At 47.6% G+C, this 22760-nt stretch overlaps 1 protein-coding gene across 1 annotated transcript; it reads left to right on the forward strand.

Moving 5' to 3' along the window:
- Nucleotides 1-2976: 2976 nt before the first annotated feature.
- LOC103908552 (solute carrier family 2, facilitated glucose transporter member 3) lies at nucleotides 2977-11072 on the forward strand. The gene is made up of 9 exons (XM_019475034.1): nucleotides 2977-3069; nucleotides 4384-4544; nucleotides 4840-5080; nucleotides 5257-5419; nucleotides 6071-6258; nucleotides 6638-6742; nucleotides 7182-7283; nucleotides 7544-7747; nucleotides 8278-11072. The coding sequence occupies exons 2-9, from the start codon at nucleotides 4498-4500 to the stop codon at nucleotides 8491-8493; spliced, it is 1266 nt and encodes a 421-aa protein (XP_019330579.1). The 5' UTR covers nucleotides 2977-3069; nucleotides 4384-4497; the 3' UTR covers nucleotides 8494-11072.
- Nucleotides 11073-22760: the final 11688 nt, after the last annotated feature.

A 22760-nucleotide genomic window follows, 5' to 3' on the forward strand; every position in this document is an offset into this window, starting at 1 on the left:
GCGGAGGACGGGGAGGGGGGGGGGACGTGGTCGCGACGGGAGGGTGGTCGGGATTCATCGCCGCCTCGTTGCCGGCTGCTGCCGGGTGCCTGTTGGTCGCGGTGAAGAAGGATGCGGTGGTGGTGCCGGCAGGCCGCGGCCCTTTAGCGGGTGACTCGGGAGAAGCCCCGTCTGCGGGGGTGGGGAGGGGGGCACACCCTGTTTGGGAGGGGTTGTTGCGGGTTGTAAGATTGATTTGTTTTCGTGCGTGTGGCCCGATGATCCGCGTGATGCTATCCGTATTTTATCGTATTGATCACGAGGTTTATTTTGCTGGCAGGGCAGCACTCGTTTGTCGCAGGATTCGTGATGCTAAAAGGGGGATTACTCTTAAAGCAATTTTTGTGGTGGCGGTGTGGCTTATAAAAAAAGTTATTTTTAAATCTCAAGAAGAAAGCGAAGCATATCCTTTCCCCCTTTCCGCATTGGAGAGCGGGGGACAGAGCCCTTGTCGGCATCATGGTTCATCTGCAGCTACGAGTGAGGCATGCGCCAGCGGAGTGAGCTAATGACTGCGTGTGTTTGAATGCATCGAGGGAGAAACGCAGGCAGGCATGAGGGGAGAGAGAGAGACACCAAATATCCAGCTGAACCCGGTGCGGGATGCCAGGGGATTACAGTTAACACAGGAAGAGCAGAATCGGGGAAGCACGGGGCCCTCACCGCCATATTGATGGGAGATGCGGGTAGTGTGAGAAGATGAGGCAGAGGAAAGGAGGGCATCTGGTCAAGGTCGCTCAGAGGAGGGCTGAGAGGCCGCTTTAGCTGGGTTCGACAAGTTGTACTGCTCTGAGGTTCCAGTCGATGAAGGAGAGAGGGAGGCTGGTGGGAAGCATCTCCTGGATAATGAACGCTGCTGATGCTTGTGGTCGGAGGGAGGGGTGGTGGTTTGAATTCCTTGCCGGTATACAGACCTCAGCCTTCAGCCTTTGGATAGGGGGAGTGTAGCTGTACTATTTCTGAGCTCCCTGTTTTCCTTTGGGAAGTGAGACGCTTCTAGCAGTAACAAATGATCCATAGATTAGATCACGATCTGGCTCACTGGAGGGGAAGGGTCAGGCCATGTGATGTCTAGGCGGTATGAGACTGGGTAGGAGATGAATAGCAGGCAACAGCCAGGAGAAGAGAGCATGAAAGACGGTAGAAGAACTAACCTCCTTATAGCTTATGTATGTACCATGTAGGTAAGGGGTACCCACGAAGCAGGTACCCTGTGGTCCCTGCTGCACCCAGAAGAAAAAGGCCAGCTGTGACCACTGCAAGCCATGACAAAGCAGAGCCCTGGAGGGAAAGATGCTCTTGTCATTATAAAAACGTGGAGAGCTGGGTTTTGTCCTCAGCTTTGCTATACCTTCTGACTAGGGATGACCTGGCCTGGAGTCCTAAAAGTGCTTAGATGTCTTAATGCCCTTTTACAGGCACCCAGGTGCTTTGAAAGAGCTGTGTCCTTGCAGTTCTGTGCCAAATTTCCTTGCGACAAAAATGAGGGGAGCTGTCACAGGGGGTGGCAGGGAGAAGGCGGCCTAGACCGCCTAGGGTGTGTTCAGGTGTGAACGCTACCTTGGGAATCATCTGCCCCCTGCAAGAAAAGGACCTTGTCCCCTTTGTCTCCATCACTAACCTCAGCAGGAAGAGAGCTCAGCCTGAGACATTTACATTATGTAGGTGGGGGAAACCATGCCTGAGAGTAACTTCCCCAGTTTCTGTTTACTGGGGCCTAACTTGTAGCTGTGTGAGGGTTGTGCAGGCCAGAAGCACCTACATGCTTGGCTTGAAAGATTGGTAGAGGTGGTGTGAGCATTGGCAGAAGGTTATTGGCAAAAATTTTGGGCAGCCTTGGGAGCCTTTGCTCCTGGAGCTGAGCCGGAAAACAAGAGACTGGAAGAGCTGTGACAGCAGGGCTCATGGACTACTTTTCTCTCCCCTGCCAACCTTAGGACAATAGTTGGAAAGCCTTGGAAAAGGGACTGTTAATAGTTTTGGAAAAGCTTCCAGTCCCTCCTGAGACAGAAACATGATCTTTCTAAATTGTGCCAACTCAAGCACTGGCCATCTAAGTGCCAACTCCCGAGTCACCTGCTCCCCTGCGCCTCCCTAACTCAGCTGGCTTAAATGGCACAAGCTTTAAAAATGTAGAAAACATCAGATGCTTTTCACTGACACCTAAATTTCTGTCTGTGGGATTTCTAAGATTGGACCTTCAAGCTTCTTCTATGGCTCTGAGGGCTTAGCAGTTTATTTTATTTCAATAAATAGATTCACATATACCCAAATTCCAGGGACTGTGCTTCATTTAAATACCAAGTATTGCCACAGCATCGGGAAAAATAAATGGGAAGGTTGGCAGCACTGCTGCCGCCTCTGTGAGGCAGGCTGACGGCCAGGTGCCCTGGGGCAGGGTTGGGAAGCTCTAGCCTGGGAAAAGCAGGCCTGTTGCTGAAGAGTGCATGTTTTAACTGTTAGGAGTGACTGCCAGTATAGCTCATGGGCAGATCTGAGACTCAGTTTATGGGAACTTGTCAGTTGGCATGGGGAAGGGTTAGACCCTTGTTTCATGACATGCCAGAGATCAGCGAAAGCTTTTCTGTAAAGCAGATCAACCCAAAATAACAGCCACTGATGCAGCCAGTGTATTCGTTACTAATGAGCTGAGAATAGTTGATGAAGGTCAGGAGATAATAAAGGGGAGGTCCTGACAGGCCCTCCTACTTCTAGTTACAGAAATTTTTCCTGCCGTACAGTTGCATCTCCCTTTTCAGGGTCTCTGTTACTGGTACCCGCCCTTGCTGGATAAAAGCCCATCCCCTGCCCTTGGTGCACTTGCATGTGGCACCTATGAGCTGCAGCTGCTGTTTACGCTGAAGAGAAACTCAAGTTGTATAGAAAGCACGAATAACCAAATTAACTAAATAGTTGTTTTCTCTCTTTCCACAGAAAATCACAGCACCCCTTATCTATGCTGTTTCCATTGCTGCCATTGGATCTCTCCAGTTTGGGTACAACACTGGTGTCATCAATGCTCCCGAGAAGGTGAGAGGGGAAAATAAGCTGGGGAAGATGGTATGAGTGAGGGGCTGATGAGAAAACAAAGGTGTAGAAAGGAGAGGAGCTATCTCCCAAGCAGCTAACAATTTGGTTCTGGTTTATGAAGTCAAGGAAAGAAGACATTCAAAACCCCCTCTCCATTACAACAATGGACAGGAAGGGCAAAGTTTTGGGGAGGAGAGGGAGCAAGCAGAGAGGTTAATTCTCTTAATCAGGAGTGCAGAGGGTTGACTAGGGCAGGAGGGGTCCATCTGCCATTTCCTGGTAGGTCTATATTTGGTGCATGGAGGAATGTGAGCCACTTCAGTTTTGAGTCAGAATAAACCAGCCATGGTAGAAGGAATGTAAAGAGCAGCATGCAGAAAACAGTTGAGGGTTGGTAGGGATTACAGTTGCTCTAGCTTAGTTTATCTCGGGGACCATCTCAGGCTTCTTTTATTTGTTTATTCATTCCTTGTGTTAAGTGTAGATTCAGTGCTTGTAAAAGGGTTTGAGACTGAGGCACTCTGACCAAATCATCTCATGACTGTAGCCTAAGAAAGAAGAAAAGAGACGAAGGAAACGAGAAATGTGGTTTTCTTGTAACTATAAGATGGTTCCTCTCTCTCAGGAACTGAGTCACCAATACCACATCCACTCTGTCTCCGGGAATAGATGTCGCATCACACGTTGCGGGTGTGGGAGGTGGGGGGGTCCTCCCTAGCTAATGTCCTGCTGCCATCTGCTGGGGGCGGACACTCTGAGGCCATGTCCCCCTCAGCCCTTGCAGAATTTCCCTCATTATCAAAGAGGATGCCCTGGAAATCCTCACATCCCCATGGGACGGCAAAGGATTGTTTTACATAATGCTGCAGTTTTTCAGGCTTACTTCAGTGAAACTTTCTGTGTCTCTTAAACTATTTCCATCCCAGAAAGCCTGTCCCTGCTGCCAGAGTTCTGGTATTGCCAGAAATGTTCCCTTCCATTCTCTGGCCACGTTTTCTTGCTCCCTCTCAATCCCAACTGTCTTGCAACTGCTCCCCAAGCACCACCAGTACTCACATCATCCAGAAACATTCAGAAGATAAGCCTGTTTTCCTTAATCATTACTGGCCCCCCCCCCCCCCCCCCCGTTCCTCTTTCTGCACCCTCATCTTCCCCTTGTATGACTTGTTGCTGCCTACTGAATTTTTAGGGTCTATCCTTGCTTCTTGCCTCCATGAAAACAGAAGGAAGACCTCAGAAGTAATCTCCCCTCTCGCCAATGCAAAATGTCTCCCACTGGGTTGTAACTCTGTCCCCACCTGGTTTCTCTTGCAGATCATCCAGAGGTTCTTCAACAGAACCTTGTCAGAACGGAGCGGGGAGGTTGTCTCCTCAGAGCTCCTCACCTCTCTGTGGTCCCTTTCTGTGGCCATCTTCTCGGTAGGAGGTATGATTGGCTCCTTCTCAGTCAGCCTGTTCGTCAACAGATTTGGCAGGTAAGTTGGGAAGAGGGATCCAAGCCATTAGGGAATTTTTCCCTTCTACAATGGAGTGTTGGGGAGGAAGAGGGCAGAGGTGAGAGGAAGGGAGGAGGAGGTCGCTGGGGAGGAAGCAAGAATGTGTGGGCTGCAAAAAGAAAGGGTTGCAGGCCAAGGCAGGAGCTGAACAGGAATTACTCTGTTTTCCTCCCACCCCTGAGATGGGGGGTCATGGGTAGGTTTACCCTTCTCCCAATGATTTTCCAAATATATTGCCAGGTTAAGCTCAATCTTGACATCTTTACCCTTGCAGGAGGAACTCCATGCTACTGGTGAACATCTTGGCCTTTGCTGGGGGCACTCTCATGGCCTTCTCTAAGATGGCAAAGGCAGTGGAGATGCTGATCATTGGCCGCTTCATTATTGGCGTCTTCTGTGGTCTCTGCACTGGCTTTGTGCCCATGTACATCAGTGAGGTCTCACCCACCAGCCTCCGTGGAGCCTTTGGGACCCTCAACCAGCTGGGCATTGTTGTAGGCATCCTGGTGGCCCAGGTAGGCTTGACACAACCTGATCCTGCCCTCAGGGGAAAGGGGGACTGGGGGAGGGCAAGGTGGGCTGCACTTGCCATCAGGTGCAGTATGTGGTCCTGTCATACTCACTGGTGTGGTGGTGAGGAATTGGAGTATTTAATTTAAATCACTCTCTTCCTCTCCATTTCTTGCTGTAGATCTTTGGCCTGGAGGGGATCATGGGGACTGAAACACTTTGGCCACTGCTTTTGGGGTTCACGATCCTCCCAGCAATCCTGCAGTGCGTGGCTCTTCTTTTCTGCCCTGAGAGCCCCCGTTTCCTATTGATCAACAAGATGGAGGAAGAGAAAGCACAAGCAGGTAAGAACTCATCTCTGAAGGGGCAGGGCTGTATTCTGGCTCCCAGCCTCCACTGAACTTGAGTGGGAGGCCAGGACTGACTCTGGAGCCTGTGGTGGATCAGGGTGTGACTCCCAGAGGGCACCAGGCCTACCCTCCCATCCTTTAGGTTGCACCAGTGCCAAGGAAGTGTGAGAAACCTGGCATCCCAACAGAGACTCCAGGTGGGATTAAGTCATGAGGAATGGCACCTGGCCTGGTGGGATGTAGCAGGGCCAGCTGCTGCAGCTCTGTCAGCTCCTTCTGAAAGGCAGAAAATAGGCTGGCATTTAACAAGGAGCTTGGAGGGTGTTTCCCTCCTACTGCAGAGGGCTGGAGTCAGATCTGGCAAGTGTGTGAACAGAATTAGGGATCAAATGTAAGTTTGGAGATCAAGCAACACGAGCAGGACCTGGGCCTGGTTTCCATGCTGATCACAGCACTCCGACCTCTGGGTTGAAAAGATGAGCAAGGCTGCAGGTAGAGGCTCGGTCTTTCCCATGCAGCAGGCCCAAACACTGGCAGGTGGTCCAGTCTTCCCAGTGTGCTCTCCCTGAAATAGCAGGGTGGGGTGGGGGGAACCTACTGGCCGTGGGTGTATTATACCTGGCATTTTTGGATTCCTCCTTCCAGTTCTCCAGAAGCTCCGTGGTACACAAGATGTGTCTCAAGACATCCTGGAGATGAAAGAAGAGAGTGCTAAAATGTCCCAGGAAAAGAAAGCAACTGTGCCAGAGCTCTTCCGTTCTCCAAACTACCGTCAAGCCATTATCATTGCCATCATGCTGCAGCTCTCCCAACAGCTCTCAGGCATCAATGCTGTGAGTTATCTTCCTGTCCCATCTGCTGGGCCTCACTTATCTCTGGCTACACTTGCACTTGCCACTAATGTTGAGAGAACTGTGCTTCCAAAAACCCATTTTTGCACCTTGACTGGAGGTCACTGTTTTGTGATAACTGCAGAGATTGCTAAGATGGAAGGTGGAGATTATATTGGCTTTCACTTTTCCCATACGCACCCCGGCAAGACATTGCAGCCTTGCATCAAGTGAATGAACCTTAACTGGAAGCAGGCTGTTTTATACTGTTGAGTGCTTTTTAGAAACTCCCTGGTGGGCCTGCAAGTCGTTAGGCAGGGAACAAGAGGCGTGCTCTCAAACACAAATCGTGATGGTGTCCAACTTTTGCTTCTCTTCCCAGGTATTCTATTATTCTACAGGGATTTTTGAAAGAGCTGGTATCACGCAGCCTGTGTATGCCACCATTGGAGCTGGCGTGGTAAACACCGTCTTCACTGTTGTGTCGGTAAGTGGAACAGGGCCTTATGGTGAGAGGTAACTTGTCTGCCTGGGCTCTTCTGGGAAATGTGACTGAAGACAAGTAGCTAGGCTGTGGCAAAGCACTGGACTAGGCTGTGGCCTATAAGAGCAAATAAAAGGAATGCATTAAAAGCATTGTGGGAGGAGAGGAGGTGAGAAAGAGGTATTGTTATCATTTTAGAAGAAAGGGAGGGTGAAAAGGAGTGCATGGGGGAAAAGAATGATGAGAGAAGGCAGTAGCAAGAACCAGAGAGGAAAAACTTGTGCCAAGGATGGAGCAGCCTGGTGACCTGCGCTGAGATCACCACTGGCACTGAGGGCTACAGGCAGATAAAAGAAAGAGGTGCAGGGCACACTGAGCAAGGGAGCCTCTTCTGCCCTTGCTGCTGAAGTCATGGATTTGTTTTCTCCTGCTATGTTTCCAGCTGTTCCTGGTGGAGCGTGCAGGGCGCAGGACCCTCCATTTAGTTGGCTTGGGTGGCATGGCTGTGTGTGCTGTTCTTATGACTGTCGCTCTAGCTCTGAAGGTGAGTAATTAGTGTTCTTGTCCAGGCTGACCCCAGCAGGGGACCTGTAAGACTATATACCTGCCTTGCCCTGCAGTTCTGCCCTGTAGGCAGGTACAGCTGGGGTTAGAGCTGAGTGTGCAGTGGAAAGTGCAACTTTCTATTGTGGAAACTGCCACAGTGTTCACAGTGCAGCTGAGAAAGTTGTGACACTGGAGATGGCATTGTGCTGTGCCATGTTTGCCTCAAATTGCAGCTGATCATGTTTTGTTCCCTTGCAGGACGTTGTGGAGTGGATCAGATACATCAGCATTGTTGCCACTTTTGGCTTTGTGGCTCTTTTTGAGATTGGCCCTGGTCCTATCCCCTGGTTCATCGTGGCAGAACTCTTTAGCCAGGGCCCACGGCCTGCAGCCATGGCAGTGGCTGGTTGTTCCAACTGGACCTCTAATTTCTTGGTGGGAATGCTCTTCCCCTATGCAGAGGTAAGGACCCAGTTTGCAAAGCACTGTGAGAGTGCTGCAGCATTGGAATACGTGTCCAGAGTGGTGTTGTAGAATCTCCATCCTTGGAGACTTCAAAACATGGACTGTATGACCCTTACTGTGATCTCTCCTTGAAGTTGTCCCTGCTTTGAGCAGAGGGCCGGCCAGTCTTCCGGAGGTCTCTGATTCTGTGTTCTGATTGTTACTGAAGGTGAAGAGTGGTGTGGCTCACCTTATATTCTGCTGTCTTAACTGCTTGTAGCTTACAAATAGTTGGAAGGGCCATCTTAGTTAGCACATCAAGGCTTTCCCTTTAAAAGCCTCAATTTTGGTCACCCCAAGGAACGTTAAAGCATTTCAGAAGCCCACAGGAACCCGATTTCATTTTAAAAAATGCTGTGTTGAGAAAAATCAGTAAGGGCATTGTTGGACAAAAGTGTTAGAATTTTGACCTGTCAACAGCAAATGACTTTGCATTTAGGTTTACGAGCTTTTCAATTTAAAACCTCCTGCTTTTGTCCTCCCTGCAGAAACTATGTGGCTCCTATGTCTTCCTCATCTTCCTTGTTTTCCTGGTCATCTTCTTTGTCTTCACATTCTTCAAAGTGCCGGAGACCAAGGGCAGGACTTTTGAAGACATCTCCAGGGGCTTTGAAGGACGAGCAGAAGCCAGTCCCACATCACCTGTAGAGAAGAACCCCATGGTGGAGCTGAACAGCATACAACCTGACAAAGAAGTTGCCTAAGATTCATGACACACCCCTTCTTCGACTCTTACATGCTTAAAGAGTCATTAAAGGAATAAGCAAAGAAAACCATAAGAAGTGGGACATTTTTTCCCCCCCCTCAATTGCTGCTATTTTCTTCTTTGCACCCACATACTCGCCCATTCTGCCAGGCTTACCAGCACTAAGCAAATCTGATATGGGTGATGCCATTTTCAAGTACCGGAAGGCACCTGGCACTTGCGAAAATAATTTCATCTTCCCTGTCACAAACACCAGGAGAACAGAGAAGAGCTGGCAATATTTTTGCTTTTCTCACCTATAATTGCTATTTGGGGTTAACAATACTCATGCACGCAGTGACCGTTAAGTATTTGAATCTAATTACTATTTTTGTAGTGAGTTGAAGTGACCCACTAAACAAGTCCCCGGCCCTTTGAGTCTACTCTGTGTGCGTGTGTGCAGTGTTACACTGGAATTTAACAAGCCTACCAAAAAGCCATCTCCTTGCTTTTTCCTATCCAGTGTGCACTTTTTTCAGCCTCAGGAAAAAGGGGACCAAGTTACATGCATATTTTTTCCTGCTCTTTTATTTTTTGTATAGACAGACTGAAAGCATACTTTTACTTAAGTTTATTTATTTGTATGTCACTTTGTAAATATTTATTTTTTTAATGGTGTACAAAAATGTACAGATAATGAAATTGAAGATGTTTAAGAGACATAGCTATTCTAACAAAAGATGCTGTAGACTTGAGGTGCAATAAGACTGTAAAGGAGAAATGTGATACTAAAGAGGAGATTGGGCATTTTGGATGGTATGTACAACAGAGCCAATTATGCACATCACCTTTTAGTTATTTGTGCCCTCTGGGAAGAAATTTGAGGAATTGCGTACTAGTGAGAAGAGGTATGTCTGTTTGTCCATCAAAATCTCTGTTGTTTGGGATTTTTTGGGTGGCAATTTTAAATACTGTTCCCAAGTGTTGATTGGAAAGTGTGGTATTGCAGCAAATGGGTGGTGTTAGTTTATATTTTCAGTCATGGTTGAACGTTGTATGGGGTGATTGAGGGTAGTGATTGCAAACCAGAAAGTAACTTTTCTTGCCTTCTCTTTTTTTTTTTCTCTTTTTTGGCTTCTCTGCTGTATTCTAGTAGGTCAGAAAGTCTGAAATTTGCAGATTGTTACTTAAAGGTGTGTGAGGATAAAAATTATTTTCCAAAGCTATTTTCTTAGCAATTGTTCTTACAAACATTAGACAGAGGCATGTAGCATGACCCTTCTGGACACGGACACGGTCAGTTATGGCACATGTAAGTTCATAAAGGTAGAGATGCAGGGCTGGAGGCCAGAGCTACTGGAACTTGCTAGCTTAGCAGTGTGAAAGGTCTGTAGCGCTCGGTCCCACTGGTTGGTTGCAGGCCAAGTGTTTTTGCCCCGTGTGTCCCCTCTGGAAGATGTGTGTGATGTTGTTGTGGTGCTCACCAGTGTGCAGCATGCTGTGTAGGTGCGTACAGCTCTGTAATAGCGCCTCTGTTAAAAGGGATATGGCAGACGATGATAACTGTACATCAGTAAATACCAGTCTCCCCGCTCGTCATACTGCTAGGCAATCGAGGGTATGTATACACCTACCCTTGCTGCCAAGCTAGCACAGTTCAGTTCAGGAAGGCAAAAAGAAGCAGCACGTGCGGTATGCTTGCAGTCGAGGGGTGGGAGCTTTGCTTCACTGACTGCAGCGCTCTGTCGAGAGAGACTCCAGGCCCGTGTCTGTCCAGACCCGCACGAGCTATCTAAAGGTAGCACAGAGGTAGGTCCAATTTAAACTCCTGCTCTAAGATCTGCGTTTTTGGACTTGATCAAACTCATGCTGGAGGTCATCGCTGGATATCCTAGAAGAGAGGCAGGCCCACAGACTCCAAGGTGGGCAAAAGGAAGAAAGGCTCAGAAAGGCAGGATCGACAGCAAAATTGTCATAGCATGGGTAGCCCAAGCTTTCTTGACAACATACTGCTTCAGAGCAGGTCAGAGAAGTTCCCATTGATGTATATTCTGGGGGTGTGTATCTGGCACTTTCAGTAACTGGAGTGATGACACTTCTGCCTTCCCTAATGAGAAACAGTTGCAAAGATCAGTAAAATTTGCTGCTGTGAAATACTTCCTGTGACTTCATTTGAAATACTCCAGCTTTGCACAATGCAATCCTATTACACCCAGTTTTTCCCTAGCTTTCTATCAGGCTTCCATGCCAGATATGTATTCTCAAAGTATTATATATGTCTTGTTTCCCAACTTTCATATTTTGGCTCAGTTATACATATTTTTGTGCCCTTCCTTTGACCCTCCAGCATTTCCAGACATAGTATTTATATATGGGCATCTATATGTTTGGAAATTCCCCCTACAGCTGTGCATAAGAGCATTCCATACTTTGCGTCAGAGATGTGTGTTGGCTTGGACCGAGATGTGTGTAGGTCTTTCTCACATGATATCTCTTTGTTATTTTCTTTTTCTGTAACAGCATTGTGAATATTTTGGATGGGTTTTATATGCTTATTAATGTGGTTGTTTCCCGTTTTTAAAATAAAAACTATAGAACTAAGTATCTGCAGGTCTTGTGTTTCTTATTCCTTTATTGCAGCCTGGGACTGCGTCCTGGAACGTCCCCAACTTCTGCCCTGCAACCTTTCTGGCTAGCCCAGCACCCTGGATTTGCTGTTTTATTCTAGTGGAAATGACCATTTCTCTCAGCCTCCATGCATACCACCTTAATAAATTCCCTTACTACTATTCCTTTGGAGTTTTTAAACTAAAAAGACATGCTTCTCTGGCTTTTGTTTGCCCAAATCCCTTTTGTTTGTATCCAGATCCTTTCCCAGTATTTCTCAGTAACAGGAGGGGAGAGGGAAGTGGCTGGAGGTTAGGAATCCGGCCCAGATCTAAAACACCTGAGACTTCTGCCCCTGCCCTCTTCTGAGAGTGGTCCTCAACTTCTCTGCCAGGAAGGTGAGGAGGGAGCCCTTCCCCCTGTAAATGATGCTTTGCTCCTGCTGTCTGGCAGGTGGCCTTAATGTCCTCCTTGGAAATCGTGCCTGTGCACGCTCAGTACTGGGTGCCTGAAAGGAGCAGGGTGGTGAAGAGGAAACCCCACTGCCTGGAGACAGACAGGCTGCCCAGGAGCTGCTCCCTTACCCCAGGGGACGTGGCATTCCTGGCCCACTGGCAGGTCTGTGGGCTGCTCTCGCCCATGGGGGTCCCTGAAAGGAGCAGGGTGGTGAAGAGGAAACCCCATTGCCTGGAGACAGGCTCCCCAGGAGCTGCTCCCTTACCCCAGGGGACGTGGCATTCCTGGCCCACTGGCAGGTCTGTGGGCTGCTCTCGCCCATGGCTCTCTTGCCTAGGGAGTACTGAGCACCCATCTATTGCTGTGAGGCAACAAGCTCTTGTTCTAGTGCATTCCTTTTCCTGTCCTACAGCCATCTTACAAGCCCAAGGAGTCTGTGCCTGTGTTTCACGGGCAGAAACTATGAGAAGAGTTCATTAAAAAAAAGTAAGGATGTTAAATATCCTACGGAGGAAGAGGATGGAAAGAAGTGAAAGGAAGGAAAAGATGACAGAACCCAAAGTACCCTCAGAGGAAGAATCAGGCTAATACAACTCCAGAGTCAGCAGACTGCACAAAGTAGCCAGGAAACAGTAGGGCATGATGTAAAGTCTGAAAAAGCTCAGCGTAACACAGAGCCAGTGCAGGCTTTCTGAAACCTGACATTCCTGACTGCTGCATGTTCCTAGCTCGTGCCTGTGTTTTGCAAAGTTTGCTATGCAACCAATCTCAGAGCTGGGGAATGCTCTGGGCTAAGCTGTGTATGATTGTTTTTCAACTCTGTGGCTGAGCTGACAAAAATAAAACCCAGCCATCCAAACTCATAAGCATATCTAGGTCAATCTTCCATTTTCTTGTCAAAATGGGAACCGGAGAGCAAAATCATTCAGGGCCAAAGCACGTGATGCACTGAGCCCTAAATTAATGTTTTGTGTAGTTTTTGTGATAAACTTTTGGTTGGGGAATAAGTCTTTGTTTTAGCTGTGGTTATTTTATTTCTGAAAATTGTAAGGAAGCTTCAAAAGGAAAAGCTGTTTGCAATTAAATGGTTTGAATGCTTAAAGATGGGTTGTTTTCAGTTGAAACTGCTCATCGCATTCAAGCGAGCATGTAGGCGGTTCTTACGGCCACCACAATCCCACACAAAAATGTCATTCAACTCTGAGAGGGGTGGCAGAGCTAGCTAGGACAGGTATGTCTTTGAGACTACGCACAGAACTTTGTTCTGGCTTGCTGTGTGCAAGTGGCACTGCAGAGACCTTCAAAGCATTGCACAGGCCTCTGAAAATCAAGCTAGCCCCCAGAGCAGCGTGTGAGATTAAGGTTTAGCTGCAGCGGGCTTTTTTCCCGCTAATATCCCCACATTATCTCTTGGGTATACTTGGAGCTGGTGAATTATCACCGCTGGTGGGAAGCAGAACACCCCAAGTCTCTGCATCCCATCCCTAACTGGACCTGAAATGGAAGGGAGGAAAGCAGCAAGGGAAGACAAAAGGAGAATGTGATAATGAAGGAAGTGAAAATTTAATCAGAGAATAAGTCTTGGAGGAACTCCCCTCCCTTTGCCACTTCCCTTTGCCACTTCTCTCTTTGCCCAACAGCCTACATTACAAAACCTGTGAGCTACTCAGCACCTTCTCAGATGTCACACTATTGGCAGAGATGGAGTTCATGCCAGGTCAGGACCACTCTGGATTCCATCTCTGTTCCAGTGCGTTCCCATCTGAGCAGTGGTTGGCAGAGGTGTTACCACCAGAAAAATCGCAAATGACATGGAAAGCCTTGATGTGTCTGTGGAACCAGAAGGCCCTGGGATGTGTATGAGTAACTAGATCACTGGAGAACCCTTCTAGAAGAGAAACCACTTCTGAGTGTGGACAAGAGAAGATCCCCAAGAGTCACAAGTGACATCAACCACATCAAAGGTTTCAGTGCCATTTTACAGGCTGGGGCACGATAAAGAGTGTCACAACGTCACTGCCAACACTTGTTGCTCTTTGCATGTGTTATTTCTGCCTAACATATTTGTGTACCAGACAAGAAAAGCAGTTAATTTCTGTGAGAAGAAATGTGAAAAAACATTTTATTGGAGGTAAATTTCACTGCTGAGTGCCCCGTGCACAAATCTTTATATCTGATTTTGTGCTCTTTTTAAGTTCCAGACATCTCAGTATCTGGGGAGATCACGGGGATGCTCCTCCTTTGGAGGAGGTGAGAGTCTAAGCAGTGCTGCAGTCTTGCCTCCAAGCAAAGCTGCTAAGTAGCCCTCAAAGAATAGCCCTCAAAGAAGGGACATTTGGTAGTTTGGTTGGGGACTGTGCCATCATTGGTTTCATTTGAGAGGAAGGAAGGTGTGGACACTCTGCTGATGCCATTGTCGTGGGGCCACGATGGAGCAGCAGCGGGAGGTGGCTCACTACAACCTTTTCTCCTGCTGTACACATAATGAGAAAGGTCCTGCCAGCAGGTAGATCAAACACACGTTGAGTTGCACAGAAAATTTACACACCTCTGACTGGGTTTTTTTCAGGCTTTCTGCAGACCAGACCAAGGACACAGTGCCAAGGTTTTCTTCACTTTGAGAAGGACTCTCTGAAGACATGTGAGATGCTTACTGGAAAACCTGGGGGACGTGGCTCTGGTCTGTCATGCTTATGCTTTAGCTTGGCCCTGTCTTTACAATGTAAGATACCAGACAAGAGACAACTGTCTTCATAGTATGCTGCTAGGAGTAGACAGCACTCAGGGAAATTAGGCTTGCTTAGACTAGGAAAGAAAATGATTTTGTTTCTTAAAATATATTGCTAACACAGTTTAATTGGTGCTGCTTAAAAGTATGCCATATCTAGTGGAGGCAGGCTGTGTAACTTCTAAAACAATTCACTTGCTGTGGTAAACCTTGTTTCTGTGCTATACCCCACTGAAATACACAGTGTTTACAATTGTCTTTTCCTTCTCCATGAGACACAGCTTCAGCATGTCTGATAGACACATGACTGACCTGCTAAGTCTGTTTTCTGCTTGTGTTGCACAACCATTTTTTGTTTAGCAAATGGTCACATGGATTTGTGTAAGGCAGTCACATTGGTGCACCAGTCACTGTGGCATGCAGTGTGGGACCACTGAGTTTGACCTGATCAAACATCACCCGGTCTTTCATCTCTGCTCTGGTCTCTGTTTCATCCTGTTTTCTTCTCTTCTCCATCATGAACAAATTTGCCATCAAGTACTCAGATGTTTATTGGTTCCTTTATATTCCTGTCACCAACAGCTATTGTCACCCAGCCTGCATATTATCTTGTTTTTAACTTGTATTCATACATTTAATACTTTGGGGTCTGGACTATCTTTGTTCCCCTCTGTTTTGCTTATTTCTTTCAAAGTGCTCTCTCTGATATGGATCAAAGCCCTCAGTGACATGTCTTAACTTCATAGCTCTGCTTTGAGTGTAGTCTATGATGCAAGTCTATGACCTAAAGAGTCCACAAGGTTTAGGACAGAGTCACCAGAGTAACTTTCCACTGAGGAAGGCATAGGCATGCAGAGCCGGGAGAGGATGAAAGCTGGGAGCAGTGGTGAAGGTGTGGAGGGATATGTATGCAGCAGTGTGGCTGGAGAACTTTACAATGCATGGAAGAGCCCGTAGGAGGCTGAATACAGAAGGGAAGCAGTGAAGATTATGAGGATGTACTGAAGCAATCAGTAAAAAGAGAACGGTGAGTTGCTGACCTCCAAGGAAAGGAGGAATGAGATGCAAGCTAAAAAAATCCCAAGATCTGGAAGGAAGGTGAGGCGTTCAGAAGTGTGAGAAGGTAGAACAGGGCCTGAGAGAGAGGAATATGAATTTTGACAGAAGCAGGTGAGAGAATGAGGAAGAGAAAGACCGAAGAGAATGTGCGGAAGAAAGGCAACATCCACAGCACCAAAGTATGGACCCTTGAGCTGTATGCACAATAACATGAAGCCTCATAGGACTCTGGTAGCTTACGACTCACAGGCAAGAGGTCATCAGTTCTTGAGGGAAAGGGAAATACAGGCGTCCTCTCCACCATGAATGCCCATGAGAACTTTTGCAGCTGAAACAAACAGCTCTTTCAGAGCCACAGCCTTCCGAGCAGTGGGACCTCACCTCTTGGTCCACAAATTTGGGGTTCTGCTTGCTTGAAGGAGGGCATTAAAAATGCCTATTAAGTGCCACAGCCAGGGAAAAAATGATGGGCAGCAAAATACAGCTAGCTCAGCTAGACTAAAGTTAGCAGAGTAGCGTATAAGAAGCAGCCTTTCCATAAAGGCATATTCCCAACTGCGTTAGGTAATGCAAGACAAGGTCCTGACAAACAGAACCAGCCAAGACAAATGTCAGCAAAGCCCAGTTTGGACAGATACCACCACTGCACGGAGATCTGCAGGGGCTCATCCATCTCAGAAAAACTGCCAGTGCAGAAGCGTTGAAAGAAATGCTTTCCAGCTTCCTTATTTCATGCCACAGAGAAAACTTTCTGGGAGCGATGGAGCAGCATCACACCGCCTTTACTCTTTGACTTTTTTCTCATTCTGGCGCAAGAATAATATTCACACTGATCATACATAGCTCATAGGTAATTGTGCACGTTGTAATGCTTTGGTCGCAACAACAACAACAACAACAAAGTTAAAAGCATTGTATTAGTGGAAGGCTTCAGTGTTTCCAAACTCATCGTCTAGAGCAATTTTGCTGTGTGAACAAGTCTGATTTCTTTTTCCAAGTGCAACTGAAGCAAAAAAAATAAGAGAAGAAGAAACAAAAAAGAAGTCGAAGTAAACAGAGGAGAGAGACGTTTTTCCTTGGGTATGGAAAGTCCACCTCCTGACTGGCTGTGTGTGTGAAGACAAGAGCAGCCAAAGCACAGATGCTAGGGCTGGCTAGAAATTAAGCTTTAGCAAAGATTCAGTGCACAGTGGTGGCTCATGAAAAGGTAGTTTCATTTTTTTTCCTTGGCTGGGACAACCTTTTGTTAATTAAACTGAGCTGAGAGAGCACGTTTTCTCTTGCTGAAGGAAGGGCCAGGCCAAATTAGTAACACTTTAAAAGTAGAGACCGAGCAAATCTAAAGCTCGTGGGAAGCCTTAAAGGAGTGAACTCTGCTGAGAGGGTTGGGAGGGAAACGTGGGACTCGTGCCTGGAAATGCCGACAGCTCTTAGGAGCCAGAACCAGCCACTTCAACCCGAACCGGTGCAGGACACACCTCAGTTCCCTGGAAGCCCTCGCTGGACTGGAGGCCCAAAGGGGCACAGGAATGGTCGCACCCAAATGCACTCCCTTGGCACCGGATGCACAAACACCGGGTGTATTTGCTTGTGCAGTGCCCCGACACGAAGGAGACCGTGGAGGCATAGCACGGCTTGTGGTTCATCATCCCCTTACGCTGCCTGGCATGGAAGGGCAAGGTGGTGCAAGAGGGGCACAAGGGAAGGGGGTTGTACTGTCCCTGGTGCCAGTGCGAAGGGCTGCACAGGAGGTGCGGTGACCGGGGAGCTCTGGGAGCCAAAGCTGACGTGTCCCCTGCTCCCAGGCCCTCAGAACTGGGTGCGCCCGGGAATGTTTTGGAGAATAGTCATGGTAACTGTGTTTGAAGTGGCTTCCCACCAACACCGCAAAACCCAGTTTAGACTTATATTAGAGGTCAAGTCTTTCTTCTGATATAAAAAAAATATCTGATGTGTGGTTTGTGGGTGTGAACACTTTGGTTGTACACATACAGTGTTCTCGATTACTTGCTCAAGGTAAGTCATTAAAAGTGCAGGCCAAGGTAGTTGGGATGGAAGATGTTTCGGTGTTTAAACCAGACTTTCTATCTCTCCCAGTATTTGAAATAACTTCATCTGAAATTATGTCACCCTGTCTGCCCCCTTGATCCATGTTGAAACCTTGACAGATAGGTATGAAAATCTCAGAACTGTTTTTATCTCTTTTCTTACAGAACTCTGGAGACTGAGAGGTGCCAATGTCCTCTTGGAGGAGGTAAAGGAGATAACAGAGGAATCAATCACACTGAAAGACACAAAGACCAGCTGCATGTGGCTCATTACCATCCCTCCCAGCCTCAGTGCCAACACCACACTGTTAGGGTTCAATGCTGTAGGTGGCTGTGGTGTGACCAGGCAGAGAGGGAGCAGTGTCTCAGGGGGTGAGGAGGGACTGGGCATGAGTTCTTAGCAGCTAGATCTGTGCTGATCATGAAGAAAAATGGTGTTTCTGGAAGGGAAGCTTAAGAGGGACAGGTGGGTTTTTATGAGTGAATTGTGGGGACGTCTCAACACTGGAGAAGCCTTTGTCATCACCCTGCTCTGTCTCCTTCTCCCTGTTTGCCTTTTAAAATCAAATGTTCCTCCAAAATAGTCCTGCTACCTGGGGTTTTCCATTCTACCTTGATCACCCTAGAACTGGGAGCCATAAGCTCCCTCCTCTCCGTATTTCCTGTCTGTGCCTTTAATGCCAGCTTCTCATTCTCAGTGGACTGGGACAGAAATCTGAGCACAGGGTTTCTTTGCTGTAAGGAAAACTGTCCCGTGGGTCAGAAAATGGACCAGTAGCTACTATGGGGTCCCATCTCCAGCCATTCCAGATCCATGCTAACCTGCAGATATTGGCATGCTGCACTTTGCCCTTCTACCTCACAGTGTCTGACCCACCTCGTCTAGTATTGCTCTAGCCAGTACACAAAAAAATGCTAGTCAACCTGCATGGCCTACTATCTCAGTTCCTGCCTTCTGCACTGAAACATCCTGCTGGCTGTCCCACCATGGCCATCACTGTACCAGAACAGGCTAGTGGGCCCAGCAGCTTGTGCCTAGATAGATGCACTGTTGGATTTTTCTTAAGGAATAGCCCATGACCATTATGCATGAGCTGAAGCTAGTGTGAAGCCTCTCTTCCCCACTCTGTCTCCCTGGCTATGAATTCTCCATTGACATATCCTCTGGCCTCATGGAGCTGCCAAATTTTTCATGGAAGAATGCATCCCTACAAATTACATGCTCAAGAAAAACAACATTTAGTGGATGTACATCAGCAGAACATCAAAAGTATGTGGTGGCAATAGATGTGGGATGCTTCTTCCGTTTCCAGATATTGCTCATGAACAGGTTGAGGGAAATCTGCTAATATTTGGTCAGTTGGTTATGGCTTTATATAGTCTATCTAGCTTTTCCTCTGCCTCCAGTTCAACCTTCAGTGCTACAGAATATTTTAATGGACAATCAGCTGGTCTAGGTGCTACGCTTAGTCTTTCTGCTGTATTCTACCCTGTGTCAGGGTGTTGAAGAGTGTGACAGGCTGCCCAGGGCACTTGTTGGGCAATGTCATCTTGCCAGGACACCCACATGGAATTAGGAAGAACTAGTCTACTGGTGGTGTCATTCTCCTTCACTGGGATATTTTACATCTTCCCATTTCCCAGTATGCTGAGCAGTGGTTTGCTGCCATACCTCCCCCTCCTTCTAAAGGAGTATGCTGTGGGTGACAGTACTTACAGCATAACTCAAGTCAAAGTATATTACATCAACCACTCTCCCCTAATCCATATAGCCAGTCCTTTCATTTTAAGGGGCAGTCAGTTTTCCCTTGGTAAACCAGTATCAGCCCTTCCTGACTACATCCTTGTCCTTCGCACATTTGGCACTGGGTGCCAGGAGGACATACTACTGAGGTAAGGATGGCTTGTCTGGAGTTCCCTGAGTCATCCTGCTTGCTTTCCGTACAGCTGGGCACAATGTTGCCCCTTTTCCAGCTGTCAGGGATGACAGATGAAAGACTGCAGCCTCATAATCACATCAGGCAATTCTTTCAGCAGCTTCAGCATATCCCAGCACCTTTGAAGTGTATTCTATCCAATCCCATGCATTGTGATATATCCAGGCTCTCTAAGTAGTACCAAGCCTGTTGCTGCCCCACTCCTGGCTGTCCCTCAACTTTCCAAACCATTATGATATGTTTGGAGATCTGGGAGCAGGCTTTGCTTCTACAGGCTGTTGCAAGGAAGGCTTTGAGTACCTCAGCCTCTTCTAAGGCTGAGGCATCCATCACTAGTTTGTCCCCCATTCCTCAGCAGACCTGTATTTTCCCTGGACTGGCTACTAAGATAATTACAGAATCCCTCTTGTCACCCATCCTATCCCATGCAAGTTTTTGCTCCAGCTGGGCTCTGAGAGGCTTTTACTGATTTTTGTCCTTCAGTACCCAAGCAGTGCTTCTGTCCTCCTCCTCCATAGCCTATCCTTTTTTCCACCTCTTGCATACACGCTTTTTGCATTTGAATTAATTGTGAAATGCCTTCCTTAGCCAGGATAGCTTTCATCCAAAATTCCCAGACTCCCTGAACAAAATGGTTCGAAGATGATGTCTTTCATTACTCATCTCCCTGTACCCACCAAGATGTTAGGCCAGGGCAAATGGCTGCTGCTACTGTGTCACTGTCTTTTTACAACTCTCTGATGCTGCAAATCAGTGGAAGAGTGACTGATGGCACAACTGGAACTATGGATTTCCGGAACACAAACAGTTGCCTACGTTCCTTCCCTGCTGTTACGTGAAGGTGGACAAAAGGAAGGCTGTCCATGCCGAAGGACAATGCATTCCCAAAGCCCATCGAGCAATTTCCACTGTCTCAGAGCAGTCAAAAGAATACATCAGGCTCAGAGAGGCAGCACAGAGCTGGTGGAGCAGGGGCAAGGTTGAACTGAAATTGGAGGTAGTGTTTAGGGAACAGAACAAGAGGAAGCCAAGGAAGAATGGAATGGAGTGAAGCACTGAGAGGTGATGCAGCAGAAGGCCTGGCAGAGGCAGCGAGTGACTCCAGAAGGGAGTCCTAGAGCAGGCAGGAGGTGGCCACTGTAGTGAACTAGCCAGGAGGATTATCGTATACCCAGGGCATGCCACTTGCTGGCAGTGCGTCTAGCAGTTAAAGCAGGGGACAGGAGGAAGCTGTGTGTGATAAGGAGAGGGAAGAAGTATGCAGTGAAGAGTGGTCAGGTCTCTGAAGGCAAAAGTGATTGAAAAGACCTCATATGGGAGAATCCTTGAAAGCGGCATGGCTGTGAGGGGAGCTGAATGAAGCGAGGTGGAGTAGCTACCAGGTAGTGTTAGCTAGCTATTAGGTGTCTTGGTAGAAGACTCCACTTTTTAGTCATGGGATCATGACTACATCATGGTTTGGGAGCAGGCAGCTGTGAGGCAGAGGACGTAAATAAACTCTAGCCTATATCCTCCAAGAATGTGCAGCTCAGCAATTGCTGTCGCCCAGCAGCCTTTGTCTTTTTGTCACCATGCTCCATCCAAAACAGTTCTTTCATGCCCATCCAACAGTGCTCCATGGGTACAAAGAGATGGCTGCCAAGCATACTGAGGTGGTGGGAATGAACAAAAAAAATGCAGACAGCGTTGCAGTAAGGGATATACTGAAGGCTAATCTTGTTTCAGCAGCTAGAAACAGGACTCGATGTGCTCTGGGCCTTTTTATTCTGTGGATAAAGCAGAGTTTGACAGCAGTTGATGAGAAGGGTGGGGAGACACCAGCATGCTTGCAAATACATTTGATATGCAAGTGCAGTGCTGAGCCTGCTGGTTAAAAGCAGACAGCAATACTACATGACACAGCACTTGTTTGGAGCATCCACGTACTTCTTCTGACAGGTCTGAAATGAGAGGCAGGGGAAAACAGGGAAGGGGCTGATGTAGATAGGGTGAGGAGTGGTGGCTGGGTGGTTTGGGTGCAGCAAAATGTTGTGCCAGTGTGTGTTTTCTTCTCTGGGCTTTTGACCTGAGCAACTTCATTGGAAGAAAGGACAATCAGGGTGAAAATTTAGCAAACAGACCAGGGTAGACGGCCCAGGTCTTATCATGGGGTGGTGCTTGGCATGCAGGGGTCGAACTGGAACCGCTGGCTGTGCTGTGTGGTTGCGCAAAAAGCTCGCCAGCTTCAGGCAGAAAAGCTGGTAGTGCCATCTCCTGGTCAGAGCAGGGGCCTTGAGCCGAGAAGCTCGCATTTCGTTCCGCTGCTGACCGGCTGAGGGATCTTGAGCAAACCACTTCCCCTCCTTGCACCTGGGTATTTTCATGAACAAAACGATGACCCTAGGGAAGTCGGTGAGCAAAGTTCATGCCCATCTAAATTAAATCTTGACATCGTCAAATAAAAGTGCAGAGCTACACTCAGGTTGACGGTCACTGCTGGAGGGAGAAGGACAAATATCGTCTGGGTCTTTCCACGTCTTTCTCACTGAGTTTCTTGCACACAGGCATGACATATGTCTGGCTGTGGTTCTTTTTAACTAGGGGCTTCCTAAAGGACCTGTCCTGGTCTTATCTCCAGCTACATCACAGCGGAGTTCGTCAGCTATGTCGTTGCATCATGTTCCCACAGAAATTGTACTTGATTTGATAAATTCAGCACTGTCAAGTTTTAACAACCATCACTGATAAGGGAGCTGGGCGTGGTGGGAGAGGATGGGTGGCCTTTGGAAATTTACACTAACCACACCATAGCTATATTTTCACTGGGTTATGAAAGCAACACCTTCAAGACTGTATCTTACCGTCCATGCAGGCTAGATTACAACTGCCCCACAGGATATGAGCAATCAACCTCTGCAGAAAGTTACTCACATCCTGCAGACTAGAAATTAGGATGCCTGATTGTCTGCAGAATGAAATTTTTCACATGAACCCAAACAGAAAGATGACCAAAACACACACTTTTCACACAGCATCAACTGCTGGAATTTATTGTCAGCTGCCATTCAGAGCTACCTGCATAAAGGGCTCAGGGCAAACTGATAAATGCTCAGGATGTATTAAGTGCCACAGCCAGGGAAAAAATGATGGGCAGCAAAATACAGCTAGCTCAGCTAGACTAAAGTTAGCAGAGTAGCGTATAAGAAGCAGCCTTTCCATAAAGGCATATTCCCAACTGCGTTAGGTAATGCAAGACAAGGTCCTGACAAACAGAACCAGCCAAGACAAATGTCAGCAAAGCCCAGTTTGGACAGATACCACCACTGCACGGAGATCTGCAGGGGCTCATCCATCTCAGAAAAACTGCCAGTGCAGAAGCGTTGAAAGAAATGCTTTCCAGCTTCCTTATTTCATGCCACAGAGAAAACTTTCTGGGAGCGATGGAGCAGCATCACACCGCCTTTACTCTTTG

This window comes from Aptenodytes forsteri, unplaced genomic scaffold, assembly GCF_000699145.1.
Source record: "Aptenodytes forsteri isolate BGI_AS27 unplaced genomic scaffold, ASM69914v1 Scaffold286, whole genome shotgun sequence".
Taxonomy (NCBI): Eukaryota; Metazoa; Chordata; class Aves; order Sphenisciformes; family Spheniscidae; genus Aptenodytes; species Aptenodytes forsteri.